Below are 15,990 nucleotides of genomic sequence, written 5' to 3'. Positions count from 1 at the left end.
AAATACTCCTGGAATCGGGAGGGAATAGAGAGGACGTGGATATTCTCCAATAAGGTTTTCTGAAAAACCTTGGAATTTTGCATCGTCTGTGTTTTCAGGAAATACCTGATCCAGCTCAGTCATGATTTTGAGCGTATGACAGAACATTCAAATAAGGTGTCATCAGTAGCTACCTAACTTTCTATATCCACTCTGGACAGACAGGTAACTTGTCCATTTCAGTGTCTACTGAACACACAAACGGCTTTGCTAAGGGCACAACCTTTAACTCAAACTTTACACATGCATTTTCTCTTACCCCTTTTTCTCAAAAGCATAAACTCTCCCTTTTGACTATTAATAAATCTTGAAGCTTGCTTTACTCCAATGTCTGCATTCTTTCAAAGAATTATAAAATCATTCAAAGCACCAAAAGCATTGTCCTTACCGCAATCTGTGCAAGTCTTACCATACATTTTACTAACCCCCTCTGCTATCGTCATAATGATAAGGGGACATCTGTAAAATATACATGTGATTGTTTTATTTATAGGATCTAACAATCTAATAGTGTCTTGGAGGATCCCGCCACCTTGTGTCTGTGATAAACGCGGACTCCAAAATGGCAGGTTAGTAACACCACCACCTCTGTATCAAAAATCTGTAGTAACCATCTCAAAAACAGGACAGTCTGGGTTTCTTTGGGGCTCTCAGGTCAGGTATAAAATAGTGCTACTGTATGGTAGGGGCTAGGGTAGGGGCTAGAGAAGGGGTAGGGGCTAGAGAAAGTGCTACTGTAGGGTAGGGGCTAGGGAGTGAGTTATCAGAATAGTCTACACGGGGTGGGTGGGTAGCAGAAAGGAGATTGGGCCACAAAAAGGTTAAATGTTTGGACTAGTGGTCTGGAGGGGTCTGGAGGGTTCTAGAGGGTCTGGAGGGGTCTAGAGTGGTCTGGAGGGGTCTAGAGGGTCTGGAGGGTCTGGAGGGGTCTGGAGGGGTCTAGAGGGGTCTGGAGGGGTCTAGAGGGTCTGGAGGGGTCTAGAGGGGTCTAGAGGGTCTGGAGGGGTCTGGAGGGTCTGGAGGGGTCTAGAGGGTCTGGAGGGGTCTACAGGGGTCTAGAGGGGTCTGGAGGGTCTGGAGGGGTCTGGAGGGGTCTAGAGGGTCTGGAGGGGTCTGGAGGGGTCTGGAGCCGAGGGGCATGGAGGGTGTTTTCTAGAGCATGGTGGGATATGTGGGAGACTGGTGTGAGACTGGGCGAGACTTGGGAGAGAGACTGGGGAGACTTGGGTGAGACTGAGGGATAGATAGCCAGGTGAGAACTAGCCCGAGTGCCAGTCTGTTTGTGCTATCATACCCAACTCCCTGTCACTCATTGTCATTTTGGCTTGACAAGGACAGAAATGGAGTTCGCAAGAGCACAAAGAGATCTGGGACCAGACTAGATGGGAATACTAATCCGATACTAATAGGATATGAGAGGTATTTGTGAGATATGAACAGTGGCTTAGTGGAGAGTATACCCAGGTATACGCCGTATACCCCAAAAAATGTAAGTGGAAGTATACTCACTTCTTAATCGCCCGTGAGCACTGCATACCCTCACTTCTTTTTTTTTTATACCCCTTTTATCTCCCCAATTTCATGGTATCCAATTGGTAGTAGTTACAGTCCTGTCTCATCGCTGCAACTCCTGTACGGACTCGGGAGAGGCAAAGGTCAAGAGCCATGTGTCCTCAACCATACTGCTTCTTGACACAACGCACATCCAACCCGGAAGCCAGCCGCACCAATGTGTCAGAGGAAACACCATACACCTGGCAACCTGGTCAGCGTGCACTGTACCCAGCCCGCCACAGGAGTCGCTAGTGCACAATGAGACAAGGATATCCCTGCCAGCCAAACCCTCCCTAACCCGGACAATTGTGCGTCACCCCATGGACAGAGCCTGGGCTTGTATCCAGAATCTCTGGTGGCACAGCTAGCACTGCGCCACCCGGGAGGCCTCTACCTTCATTTCTTAATGAGTGTACTTCTAGGGTAATGGCGGTATACATCGGATCAATTATGTAGTACAAAAAAGAAATAATGCACAAAGTATCCTACACAGACGCAAGGCACGTGAAATACATTACATTACCAAAAGTATGTGGACACCTGCTCGTCGAACATCTCATTCCAAAATCATGAGCATTAATATGGAGTTGATCCCCCTTTGCTGCTATAACAGCCACCACTCTTCTGGGAAGGCTTTCCACTAGATGTTGGAACATTGCTGCTGGGACTTCCCAGGGCACTGATGTTGGATGATTAGGCCTGGCTCACAGCCATTCCAATTCCTCCCAAAGGTGTTTGATGGGGTTGAGGTCAGGGCTCTGTGCAGGCCAGTCAAGTTCTTCCACACCGATCTCGACAAACCATTTGCGTATGGACCTCGCTTTGTGCGTGGGGGCATAGTCATGTTGAAACAGAGAAGGGCCTTCCCCAAACTATTGCCACAAAGTTGGAAGCACAGAGACGTCTAGAATGTCATTGTATGTTGTAGTGTTAAGATTTCCCTTCACTGGAACTAAGGGGCCTAGACCGAACCATGAAAAACAGCCTCAGACCTTTATTCCTCCTCCACCAAAAATTACAGTTGAGACTATGCAATGGGGCAAGTAGCGTTCTCCTGGCATCCACCAAACCAAGATTAGTCCGTCGGACTGCCAGCTGGTGAAGCGTGATTCATCACTCCAGAGAACGCATTCCCACTGCTCCAGAGCCCAATGGCTTCGAGCTTTACACCACTCCAGTCGACACTTGGAGCTTAGGCTTGTGTGTGGCTGCTGGGCCATGGAAACCCATTTCATGAAACTCCCGAAGAACAATTCTTGCGCTGATGTTGCTTCCAGAGGCAGTTTGGAACTCGGTAGTGAGTGTAGCAACAGAGGACAGACATTTTTTTTACGTGCTACACGCTTCAGCACCCAGCAGTCCCATTATGTGAGCTTGTGTGGCCGACCACTTCGCGGCTGAGCCATTGTTGCTCCTAGATGTTTGCACTTCACAATTACAGCACTTACAGTTGACCAGGTTAGCTCGAGCAGGGCAGACATTTGACAAACTGACTTGTTGGAAAGGTAGCACCCTATGACCGTGCCACGTTGAAAGTCACTGAGCTCTTCAGTAAGGCCATTCTACTGCCAATGTTTGTCTATGGAGATTGCGTGGCTGTGTGCTCGATTTTATACACCTGTCAGCAATGGGTCTGGCTGAAATACCCAAATCCACTAATTTGAAGGGGTGTCCAAATACTTTTATAAATATCGTGTATATTCACATGCGAGCTGCACACATAGCCTAGTTTCAGAGCAGACAGCAAGAGCGCGCAGCTATCAACTGGCTGTTTCATGGAGCAGCTCACAGAAGAACGACATCGATTAGTAGGGTAGGTAGGAAAGACGTTTCAACTTTTGATATCTACCAGTAAATGCTAACTAAGGCAACAATGGGTATGCAAACCAGGTATTGAAAAAGTGTCCGAAATCGGTGTGCAATTCAGTCATCATGGGCTGTTTGAATGAAAATGTCTGGCAAAAAAACTTTCCAATTAAATGTTGACTACAAAGTAGGCCTACCTGGTAGAATGATATCATGATGATCCGTATCAATTGGGAGGGCATTTGTTTTACAAACTCTGTCATCACAAGTAGGACATTGTACAGTAGAAAAACACCACTTGCCAAATTCCGCCCTACAAAGGCAAAATGCAGTAACTACGGATTTGTTCAAAAGTCTTTGATCCATTCTAATGGCTAAGTATATTATCTGATTAATGTGGAATTAAGTTTCCTGACACAATAACAAACCAGTTGATCAGAGGATATCATTGAGTATCAGAGAATGTTGTCTGTCTAGACAGAAAAATACTTTGAAGACAGATCATACAGTCAAAACATATGTAGTTACTGTATTTTGCATTTCTAGTGCATAAATGGTATCTTGCTAGGTGCACAACTGAATTAATGGGCAACTACTACCTGCCAAAAATATTTTATTACGATTTTTCCCAGGCCTCAAAAATGGTCCCCTGATGTGGTTTAAGCGTTATTGTGGACTTAGAACATACATTTGTTATCGTTTTTCTATATATAAAAAAGTGTGATTCTGAGAGTGAAAACCTGAAAAATCTATAGGAAAATACATAAAAACTATAGGAAAATATATATATTTTTTGCCTTTCCTTTGATGGGCGGGCCATTTGAGATTATTTTGGGCAGAATTAGAGTATACCCACTTCTACAGGCATCACAACACCACTGGATATGAAGGATACATCTCCACGGTGTCACAGCAAAACAGTATGATAGGTAGGACAATGGAAGGATAGACGGGAGAGGGAGGGACAACTGGGGAAGACTGGGAGTAGGGTTGTGATTGTTGTATCACTAAGGTCACTGGAAGACAGTATGATAGGTGGGACACTGATGACTCTTCATGTACTTAATGGCGAACTTCAACTCCTTGCTCTTCTTCTCCCATTTATGGATGGACATGAGCAGCAGCTGCTGGTCCACCTTACGACCCATGATGAGGAAGTTACTGCCAAGACTGTCGAGCTGAGCACAGGGGCAGTTGGCTCCATTCTTTATGTACAGTGTCAGCTTCTTCAAGTCCTTCTTACGCAGGACACCCATCTTGAGCACCTTCTTCTTCTTCTGGGCAGCGATGAGTTTACGGTCGCCCTTCTCTTTCTTCACTTCTTTGATCTTCATCTTGATAGCTATGGGAGAAGGGAGAGAGAGAGAGGACGTAGAGAGGGAGTGAGGAGAGAAGCGGAGAGGGAGGGAGGAGGGAGAGAGAAAGGAGAGAGCGAGAAGGGAAAGTGACAGAGAGAGAGAGATGGAGAGGGAGGAAATATGAAGAGATATACAGAATTGGATCAATGACATCAATTTTATTTCAGATGATCATCCTAATGATTGTGTTGCCTTTAAACAACATATTTAACTTATTTGAATCTATGGTAGGGTAAACAGAGACAACTTCAATCCATGAGCTAAACAAACAAAACATACAATCCATTCTTTTGCAAATCAAATCAGCCTAACATTGGACTTGATCATTCAAAGACTACAGTATATGAAAAGCTAATCATGTGTTTTAGGTTGTGACTTGGCCATTGCTTTGACAGCACACAAATGCATGCACGCACACACGCACGCACGCACACACGCAGATGCACACACACACGTTAGATCCCGCCCCAGGCACAGGGGTCCTCTACACCTCTCTAGATCAGGGTTTCCCAGTCCTGGGGCCCCTCCCATGGGTGCCTACACAGCTGATTCAAATAATCAAAGCTTGATGATGAGTTGCTTATGTTCTGAATTAGCTGTGTAGTGCTAGGGCAAAAACCAAAAGGTGCACCCACCGGGGGCCCCAGGACCGAGTTTGGGAAACCCTGCTCTAGAGGGTCATCATTTACCCCTGACACAACTAATCGCTATTACCTTGGGACTGCCTCAAGACTACATCCTCTGTGTGTGTGTGTGTGTGTGTGTGTGTGTGTGTGTGTGTGTGTGTGTGTGTGTGTGTGTGTGTGTGTGTGTGTGTGTGTGTGTGTGTGTGTGTGTGTGTGTGTGTGTGTGTGTGTGTGTGTGTGTGTGTGTGTGTGTGTGTGTGTGTGTGTGTGTGTGTGTGTGTGTGTGTGTGTGTGTGTGTGTGTGTGTGTGTGTGTGTGTGTGTGTTTGTGTCCGCCCTAATCGTTGTCCCTCTATTGAGCACCTAAACACTACAATGGAAAGTTACACTGGCGGATGTGTCCCAAAATGGCATACAAAGTAACACACTATAAAAGGAAAATGATGCCATTTGAAACGCAGCCCATGACAAACGTTTTTATTCTCTTACTTACTGAAACCCAGTTATAAAGCATTTATAATGTAAATATTCCTACATGTGGCACTGTATATTCCTCTATATGGTTGTTTACATTTTGGTGAATCACAAATAGATAGCAACAGCGTAGATACGTATATGCTATGACAAACAGAGTATTAAGCTAGTGACTCCAATACATTCATTTATACAGCTTAATGTATACACGTGAAGGCGGGTTAAATGGGACTGCTCTGTGCGTGTGTGTGTGTGTGTGTGTGTGTGTGTGTGTGTGTGTGTGTGTGTGTGTGTGTGTGTGTGTGTGTGTGTGTGTGTGTGTGTGTGTGTGTGTGTGTGTGTGTGTGTGTGTGTGTGTGTGTGTGTGTGTGTGTGTGTGTGTGTGTGTGTGTGTGTGTGTGTAACAGAGAGGAATTCTCCATGCGAACACACCCTGACAGGCAAAATTAATCATGTTGAGGGTAAGGACCAATGTTGGTATGAAACATTGCTATGTTTCCAAACCGCCTGGAAGATTGCCATTTCACTTCTCGCCTGCTCTTTTATAAACATACATTTCATAAGTTTCATACACACATATACACACATGGTCTTAGTATGTTCAGGGGAATATGTGTCTGTTTAGTGTTTGTGTGTCCCACTGACTAGGATTTGACCTGAGACATTGCACAAAATAATGCAAGTAACATACAATAAAATGGCCATGGAAAGAGTTGTCTCTGCAGGTTGGATGGCTAGGTGGGCCTACTTCACACACAAACACACCACACACACACACACACACACACACACACACACACACACACACACACACACACACACACACACACACACACACACACACACACACACACACACACACACACACACACACACACACACACACACACACACACACACACACACACACACACACACACACACACACACACACACACACACACAATGATGAAAGCTTCAAAGGGGTCAGCTGTAAGTAAAATGCCCTGTGTGCCCACCTAGAGATATGTCATAAGTAATGTTCTCAGAGTCTGTGTGTGAGTGAGTCTGGCCTATGTCCTGATGACAAGCTCAACCTGCTTTATACAATGAAAATGAAAGGAGCGAGAGAACGAGGGGGACAGACAGACAGAGACCGAGAGAGACCGAGAGAGACCGAGAGAGACAGAGAGAAACCAAGAGAGAGGCAAAGGAGGAGAAAGTGACGGAGAGAGAGAGAGAGAGAGAGAGAAAGAGAGGGCCTGTCATTTTGAGCAGAAACAGCACTTCCTGGGGCGAGAGCACGTCAGCCTCACTAACACGCAGGTGTTGGGTATTTACAGGACCACACCTAAGAGGGTTATACCTAGCAGGTCCACAGCCAAGTCTCTCTGGGACTGCTTTGCTTGGTCAGCAGTTTATTGCCAGTGACTGACTGGATATCCAGCTGCCCAGTGGGTAAAAACCTGACAACATCAAATCAACGTCCAATTTTGGTTGCCTGATTGACAAAAAACTTTAATTCAACTTGAAATCATGTCGAAGTTACTTTCTACGCAATAGCCGGAAGACAGCTAGTTTCCATCCTCCTCTGGGTAAATTAAATGCAATACCGGAACTAGGAGGCTCGTGGTTCTCACGCCCTTCCATAGACTTACACAGTAATTATTACAACTTCCGGAGGACGTCCTCCAACCTATCAGAGCTCTTGCAACATGTTGTCCACCCAATCAAAGAATCAGAGAATGAAACTAGTACTGAAAGTATACGCTACAGCTAGCTAGCATTGCAGTGCATAAAATGTGGTAAATGTGATGAGTGAGTCCAGGTGAGTCCAATATCGCTGATGCGCGTGATGAGGGAAGGCAGGTGTGCGTAATTGATGACAGGAGTGCATGATGCAGGGCAGCCTGGTGCCCTCAAGCCCCAGGAGGGGAAGAGCGGGAGCAGACGTGACAGTACCCCCCACTCTTGGGGAGCCACCCGGCGTCCCACCGGGGCGAACCGGCCGAGACATGGGCGCTGGGCAAGCCTGTTGGTGTGTGGGAGCCCAACGAACCAGCAGGAGTGTGAGAGTCTGGCGAGCCGGCTGAGGCATGGAAACCAGACAATCTGACTGAGGCAAGACGCCTGTTGATCCTGCTGCAGCGATGGAGCCCGAAGATCCAGTGGAGAGTGACGTGGGATGGGAAGCCGACGAGCCAACAGAGGCTAGGAAACCTCTCGAATCCGCCCGGGCGTGAAAGCCTGACGGGCTGGCTTAGGCACCCCCAGTTCCATCGGTTGCGGAATCCACCCCGACATCACCAACAAAACAAAAAACAAAACAAAAAAACTCCTGGACCGGCTAGGCGAACAAGACCTGATGATCCGGCTGAGGCCTGACGTGAGATGGGTGCCTTCCAAGCCAACCGGGGCAAGGAAACCTCTCGAGCCAGCTAGAGTGTGGAAGCCCGACGAGCTGGCTAGGCACCCCCGGTTCCATCGACGGCGACCCAGAGCCGACATCACAACCAACCGGAACGCCAGTACTCCCAGATGCTTCGGATGTCGGCTGATGCATTCTGTCACATGAATTGAAGCTGGACAGATGAAGCAGGTATGGGGAGTAAAATATTTTATAAATAACGGACATGGAATGAGACAGTAACAGCGTCAGCAAACAGGTAACAGAGAGCGGGAGCAGACGTGACAGAGAAAGACAATAGTTGAACAGTTTTGAATAAATTAATTTCATAAAAAATTAAGGAGAGGAGAGAGAGAGATAGCTATAATTGATTTAATTTCTTTATTTTTCACTTTCACTTAGTTAGGTAGCGAATGCAGCTAGTTAATTTAGCCTACTCAAACACCCGGCTCAAACAGAGAGGGATTATAGCTAGCTGGCTATAACTATCCAACACGGGAACTCTTCCAAGTCAAGTTAAGCTTTTGGTTTTATTCATTTATTTCCACTGAGGCCGGTGTAACTGCCAAACTGCTTGCTGCTTGCTGCTGACTGTACACTGTACTTGTAACGGGTTTACTAACACGTTAGTTCTAGTATTTATGTTGACTATGCTGTTAACATGGTGACAATGATGTATGTTGTGTGTAGCAGTTAGCATTTATGATATGAAGGTTGGCTTGGAAACGTTTTTTTGCCTGGTCACAGGAAGCTGATGTGTTGTGGCCAGGCACAACTCTAACACCATCATTAAGTTTGCTGATGACACAACAGTGGTAGGCTTGATCACCGACAACGATGAGACAGCCTATAAGGAGGTCAGAGACCTGGCCGTGTGTTGCCAGGACAATAACTTCTCCCTCAACGTGATCAAGACAAAGGAGATGATTGTGGACAACAGGAAAAGGAGGACCGAGCACGCCCCCATTCTCATCGACGGGGCTGTAGTGGAGCAGGTTGAGAGCTTCAAGTTCCTTGGTGTCCACTTCACTAACAAACTATCATGGTCCAAGCACACCAAGACAGTCGTGAAGAGGGCACGGCAAAACCTATAGCTGCACCATCGAGAGCATCCTGACTGGTTGCATCACTGCCTGGTATGGAAACTGCTCGGCCTCCGACCGCAAGGCACTACAGAGAGTAATGCATACGGCCCAGTACATCACTGGAGCCAAGCTTCCTGCCATCCAGGACCTCTATGCCAGGCGGTGTCAAGCCCTAAAATTTGTCAAAAATTCCAGCCACCCAAGTCATAGACTGTTCTCTCTTCTACCGCACGGCAAGCGGTACCGGAGCGCCAAGTCTCGGTCCAAAAGGCTTCTCAACAGCTTCTACCCCCAAGCCATAAGACTCCTGAACAGCTAATCAAATGGCTACCCAGACTATTTGCATTGCCCCCCCTCTTTTACGCTGCTGCTATTCTCTGTTTATTAACTATGCATAGTCACTTCAACTCTACCTACATGTACATGTTACCTCAATTACCTCGACAAACCGGTGCCCCTACACATTGACTCTGTACTGATGCCCCCTGTATATCACCTCGCTATTGTTATTTTACTGCTGCTCTACTTTTATTTCTTATTTTTTACTTATCTATTTTTTTACTTAACACATATTTCTCTTAAAACTGCATTGTTGGTTAAAGGCTTGTAAGTAAGCATTGCACTCACTGTAAGGTCTACACCTGTTGTATTCGACGCATGTGACAAATAACATTTGATTTGTGGCAGTGAAGTCCACAAGCAAATGGAAGAGGTGAGAGGAGGAAAACGCATAGATGTGAGTAGGAATTATACAACAATCAATGTGATCATGCTGTTGTATGTTGGCTGCTATGAAAGTGAATTGTGTTTGTGTGTGTTCAGGGGTGTATTCATTCCGCCGATTCTGTTGAAAAACATTTCTTAAACTGAAGCAAACGGAATGAAACTGGGATAAACATACCTGAATTTGTCTAGTTTGCAAATTTTGCACTGATGATTACACCCTAGATCAGCTAGATGCAGGCAAGATTGTGCAAGGCGGTATTGAATGTGTCAATGTCTGTCACCTTGATGACTCAAATTTCTCTTGACCTGTGCACCTAGGTTGTACACTTTCATTCACAGGTTAGGTTGTAGTTCTATTTGGGAAACCTCATGATGCTTATAGGGAAAATGTTAGTATCATGTAGTAGCCTAAACCTATTGATGTTACATTGAGCTGGGTGAATGGAATATGAATGACAGTCATCCAATATGCTGTAATTAAAATAAGGCCATGCTCATAAAAAAAGTATTGTCCTCCCTCATCTTAAACGGCACCGACCGCACCTTGTGTGTGTGCATTTGCATGTGTGTTTCTGTGTGTCTTCAAATTGCTATCTGCCATCATACGCAATCATATTACATTCTAATGAGAGAGTTATTGCGTCATGCTTTTTCAAGCTAACCCTATTATTCTCCTTCATTCCCCCTGGACTCCACAATTTACCATTATTCAATCTCACAATTAAAACAGACAAATAAATATATCTAGATGAGTTTCTGACCTCATGTTAGATGACAAGAGATGTGTGTCTGTGACCTCATGCTAGATGACAAAGAATAGGACAGCAGTGTTGGCTGCTACTCTAAATGGGAAAGTGAATTAAGACATTGGATGTGTCCCAAATTGCATCCTATTCCCTATATGTGACAGACCGCCTTGATTCGGTCTTATATAGCAACATTTGAAATTGTGTTTTTTACATTGGATAAAAGCAGAGACACAGAACTACAAAATGGTATATCATACATTACATTTGAGAAACAATGGGAAGTAATTCTGCTTTGAAAGTTGATAAGCTTGTAACCTCACTTTTGAGATAATTGCCTTTGAATCTTTTTGTACCCACTGGAGAGCTCTTCCTTGCCTACACCCATTCCGCATTGTTCACACCCTCTTAAGCTGTAGCCCCACCCATCTCTTTAAGGGTTGATCCGTTCTGTCCTAACAACAGCAGTCAAGCACCCAAGTTAACAGGCTAAGGTTGGCTAGCTTGCAGCTCACTCATTTTACTCACCCTAGCAGAGCTGGACTGGCTGTTTTTATGTTATCCAGAGCGTTGGTGACTACAACTGTGCTGCTGGCAATGCTTTGTTCGTCATCAGATACGTCATCAGAGCGCACAATAGAACACTGTACTGTCTACACTCGGTTTGTTGTTAATATAATTATTTTTTTCATTAAATCGATTTTAAACAGAACTAAAGTTTTGTTGCTAAGGATTTCACGACGTGGATAGCCTTTACAGCTGGGACTGCACATTTCTGTTCCATTTTTTCCCCCCCTGTGGATTCCGCGAGTGCTCGCTGGCTGTACTACGGACACCTGTCATCGTCATGGGAAAGACTCATTGTTATCTTTTCGTAGAACAACTGGTTGCAGTAAAGAGCCAACCGGGATACTAAGGAGATCCTGAGGGAAATCGATGAGTACCAACAGCTTTACATTATGGAAGAACAACATACTCCATCATGGAAAGACTACCTCACAAAAGAACTTCAACCCGCCAAAGAAAAGAAAGACGGTGTCTACAGACACGGACGATTTACTTACCATTGAAGTAGAGGCTAGTGCTCTGGCTGGAATCCATGCAATACTGGAAAAGTTATGTGAGGAGGTAGCAGGGCTGAGGGGGAGTTTGGAGTTCAGCCAGAGTGAAATTCTCACGCTCCAAGGAGAAAACAAGGCACTCACAGCCAAGGTAAAAATCCACGATTTCAAAATGGATTGTCTACTCAGGGAAAACAGGGTGATGAAGGAGTCGCTACTAGACATACAAAGTCGTAGCATGCGCGAAAATCCATTTTTTTCGGGGATTCCTGAGGACGCATCCAATAATCCAGACTTCGCGATCAGAGAATTCATGCAATCCATCTTGAAACTTCCTCCAGAGACTGTAAACAAGGTGGCTTTCCACTGAGTACACAGACTTGGAGCTCAGAGCGACAAGACCAAGGGTCCCCGACCGATCATCGCAAAATTTGAATACTACCAACAAAAGGAGCTGATCAAAAGCAGGGGAAGGGAGCTAAAGGGACCAAATGTTTAGTCTCAATGACCACTTTCCAAGGGAGATAAACAAACGTCATAAGAGGCTGTAGCCGGTACAAAGACAAAGGAAAGTATGGGAACTGTAAAAATATCTGAACATCATGAAGTGGATATGAACACACAAGTACTCAATTGCATGCTCGCTTACACATACGGACTTATACATACAGTACACATACACACCTGATCTCGCTGTCTTCTCTCACTCTCTCTCTTTTCTCTTCTCTTCTCTCCCTCTCTCTATTGTCGAGAACTGTTTTATATTTGAATGTGTTTATTGTTGTCTATCTTTTTTTATGTATTTGTCTACAAGTTTATATATGTTTACAACAAGCAAGGGGAAGATATCAGAATAGGGGTATTGGGGAATAATAACATATTGTACGGAATACATTTGTACTATAGTGAAGCCGTCTCTAGAGTAATGCAAGGTCTCTTTCATGATCATGTGAAACGTCAATTGCTATGGAAATGCTGGGATGTGTTTTTCAATGATGTTAAAGGTAATTATGATGCAACTATGACGGTGATACGATATGGATTACAATTATCATCATGAATATTAAGGCTATACGCACTACATGTTACACACATAGACACTCAACCATGCAAATTGGTGGAGTTATTATTTATTTGGACATCACACATTATAATCTTACTCTTATACAGACATCGTACACACTCTCACTAAATCACATCCAATATCATACACATCAACCTACTCAGATTTACTACACACATAATATCAAGTCTCAATTTTCTAACATCTGTGGCATTGGCTCACAGGCAAACAGGCAAGGGAATAAAACAAATATTGCTAGAACCTATTTCTTGAATTCTAAATATCAGACATTTGAAAGCTCTAGTTTTGACCGTCATATAATACCTCTGATGGCAGTAACTTTACAAGCATTAATTATGGTCAATTTAGACTGAGAATAGTATCTAGTTATGGTAAGGGGTGAAATAAGTATAGCCATTTATAATTGTAACGGTTCAGCAGATTATAAAAAAGATGATCAGTCTTTACATGGCTTAAAGAAAAGTAATATAACATATACTGTTCACAGGAAACTCAAATATCAAAAGAGATCTGGCTCATTAATCTATATGGTCCAAATCAGAATGATCCATACTTCTTCTAAAACAATTATACCAATTTACTGAACTTACAGGCAACAAATGATCAAATCATTATAACACAGTGTTAAGTTCCTCAATGGACCGTAAAGGTAATCACTCTACAAACTATCATCACCGTGCCCTTAAGGAAATCCCAAATATTATGGACACATTAGAAATAGTGGATATTTGGAGACTAAAAAACCCCGACCTAGTGAGATATACTGTACATGGAGGAGACTTAATCAAGCTAGTCGTCTTGACTACTTTCTTGTCTCTTTCTCGCTTGCATCAAAGGTGAAAAAAGTTATAATAGGGGACAGAATGTGATCGGATCATCATCTAATTGGCATTCACATAACTCTTGTAGATTTTCCACGTGGACGGGGATATTGGAAATTTAATCAAAGTTTACTGGAGGACAACTTATTTTTAACTAAGACAAAATAATTTATAACTGAATTTTTCCAGTATAATATAGGTTCAGCAAATCCCCTTATTGTTTGGGATACCTTTAAATGTACCTTCAGGGGTCATTCACTTCAATATTCATCAATAATAAAAAAGCAGTTTCTGGCTAAAGAGACCAGACCTACAAGGGAAATCCATGAACTAATAGTACAGGTAGATAGCAAAAAAAACGATGTTACATAGACACAAAATAAGTTAGAGGAAAAACAAAAAGAACTTGAGGAACTTATTCAAGAATCTAATGTAATCTATTACAAAAATAAAGCAACCTGGATGGAATATGGAGAAAAATGCACAAAATTATTCCTGAATCTCCAACACAGGAACGCTAACAAAAATAATTTGCAGAAACTCGTTACTGAAGAAGGAGTCATCTATGATTCTCCAAATTATATTTTAAAAGAGGAAGCTAATAATTTTTGGCAGACATTCTCTTTTCCGTCTCATCCTGTCACGAATACTACCGAAGGTGGCTCCCCTTCCTGTTCGGGCGGTGCTCGGCGGTCGTCGTCGCCGGTCTACTAGCTGCCACCGATCCCTTTTTCCTTTTCGTTTATGTCTGTCTAATTGTTTTCACCTGTTTCTTGTTGGGGTTTTGGGATGGTACTATTTAGGTTCGTTTTGCCCGCTAGTGTTAGTGCGGGCTTATTAGTTGTTACGTGTGGTGATGTTGCGTGTCTGTTTTTTGTTTTTTTCGCTGTCCAGTGTTTGTAACAAGGTTTGGGGTTTGTGTAGCGCCAGTGTTTTGGGCATTCACCCATGTTTGGACCTGTTACGTTTTCGAAGGACATTAAAGCGTTTTCCCGTACATTTCGCTCTCTGCAGTTGACTCCTCATTCATTCCACTCACCCGCCGTTACACATCCTCTCCCACTGAATGAAGATTACGGTAAGGAATTCTTTCCAAATAACATAATTTAAAAAAAAAAATAATTACATGTACAGAAAGATCAGTGTGAAGGCCAAATTACAGAGGAATAACTTTTTGAGGCTATTAAATCCTTTCAGTCTGGAAGGATACCGGTAGAGGTATATCAAGCCTTTTTTGATATACTAAAAGCTCCATTGTTAGATTGTTTTAACTACTCCTATAGAAATGGTAGTCTGTCCGGTACTCAGCAGGAAGGTCTGATTATTATTAAAACAAGACCCAGATGGCAAATATAAAGACACAGTCTATCTAAAAAACTGGCGGCCCCTTACACTTCAATGTTGTGATGGAAAAATACTCGCGAAATGCATAGCACTCAGAATTAAAAGGGTTTTACCAGGTATTGTTCATCCTGATCAGACAGGTTTTTTACATGGACAATACATTGGAGATAATATACAACACTACTAGAAATAATAGCACATCATGAAACATCTAAGAAGCCAGGCCTGGTATTTATAGCGGATTTTGAATAGGCATTTTATAAAGTAAGACTGGATTTTATTTATAAATGCCAGATTTTTTTTCAATTTCGGTAATTCTCTTATAAAATTGATAAAAATAATGTATTACAACCCCGGGTGTTAAATAGTATATAACGGCTACTTCTCAGAGAGTTTTGAATTGTCAAGAGGAGTTAAACAAGGGTGTCCGCTGTCACCATATCTATTCGTTATGGCCATCGAAATGCTAGTTATTAAAATCAGATCCAATAACAACATTAGAGGATTAGAAATCCAAGGCTTAAAAACAAAGGTGTCCATGTATGCCGATGACTCAAGTTTTATATTAAGTCCACAAGCTAGATCCCTGCAATGTCTCATTGAAGATCTAGATAACTGTTCTGTACTCTCTGGACTAAAACCTAATTATGATATGTGTACAATTTTACAAATTGATTCTTAAAAAAATACAACTTTTACTTTACCCTGCAGTTTACCTACTGTATAACATGGGCTGATGGTGAAGTAGACATACTTGGTATTCATATCACAAAATATATAAATAAGCTCTCCACAATGAATTTCAATAGGAAACTTGTAAAAATAGACAAGATCCTGCAAACATGGAGAAATAAATAACTGTCTATTTACGGAAATATTGC

General features: G+C 43.3%; 1 protein-coding gene across 1 annotated transcript in view; it reads right to left on the bottom strand.

Annotated features, from left to right (window-relative positions):
* Window positions 1–3,995: 3,995 nt before the first annotated feature.
* LOC139571090 (secreted frizzled-related protein 5-like) overlaps window positions 3,996–15,990 on the bottom strand; it is a 43,451-nt gene continuing 31,456 nt past the window's right edge. Inside the window, exon 3 of the mRNA XM_071393626.1 lies at window positions 3,996–4,741. Within this exon, the coding sequence (XP_071249727.1) occupies window positions 4,413–4,741 (329 nt within the window). The 3' untranslated portion in view covers window positions 3,996–4,412. The remainder of the gene's footprint in view (window positions 4,742–15,990) is intronic.

The sequence above is a fragment of the Salvelinus alpinus genome, chromosome 3 (genome assembly GCF_045679555.1).
Source record: "Salvelinus alpinus chromosome 3, SLU_Salpinus.1, whole genome shotgun sequence".
NCBI lineage: Eukaryota > Metazoa > Chordata > Actinopteri > Salmoniformes > Salmonidae > Salvelinus > Salvelinus alpinus.
The sequence above is the reverse complement of the archived record's forward strand: the minus strand, read 5'-3'. Positions and strand labels throughout refer to the sequence as shown.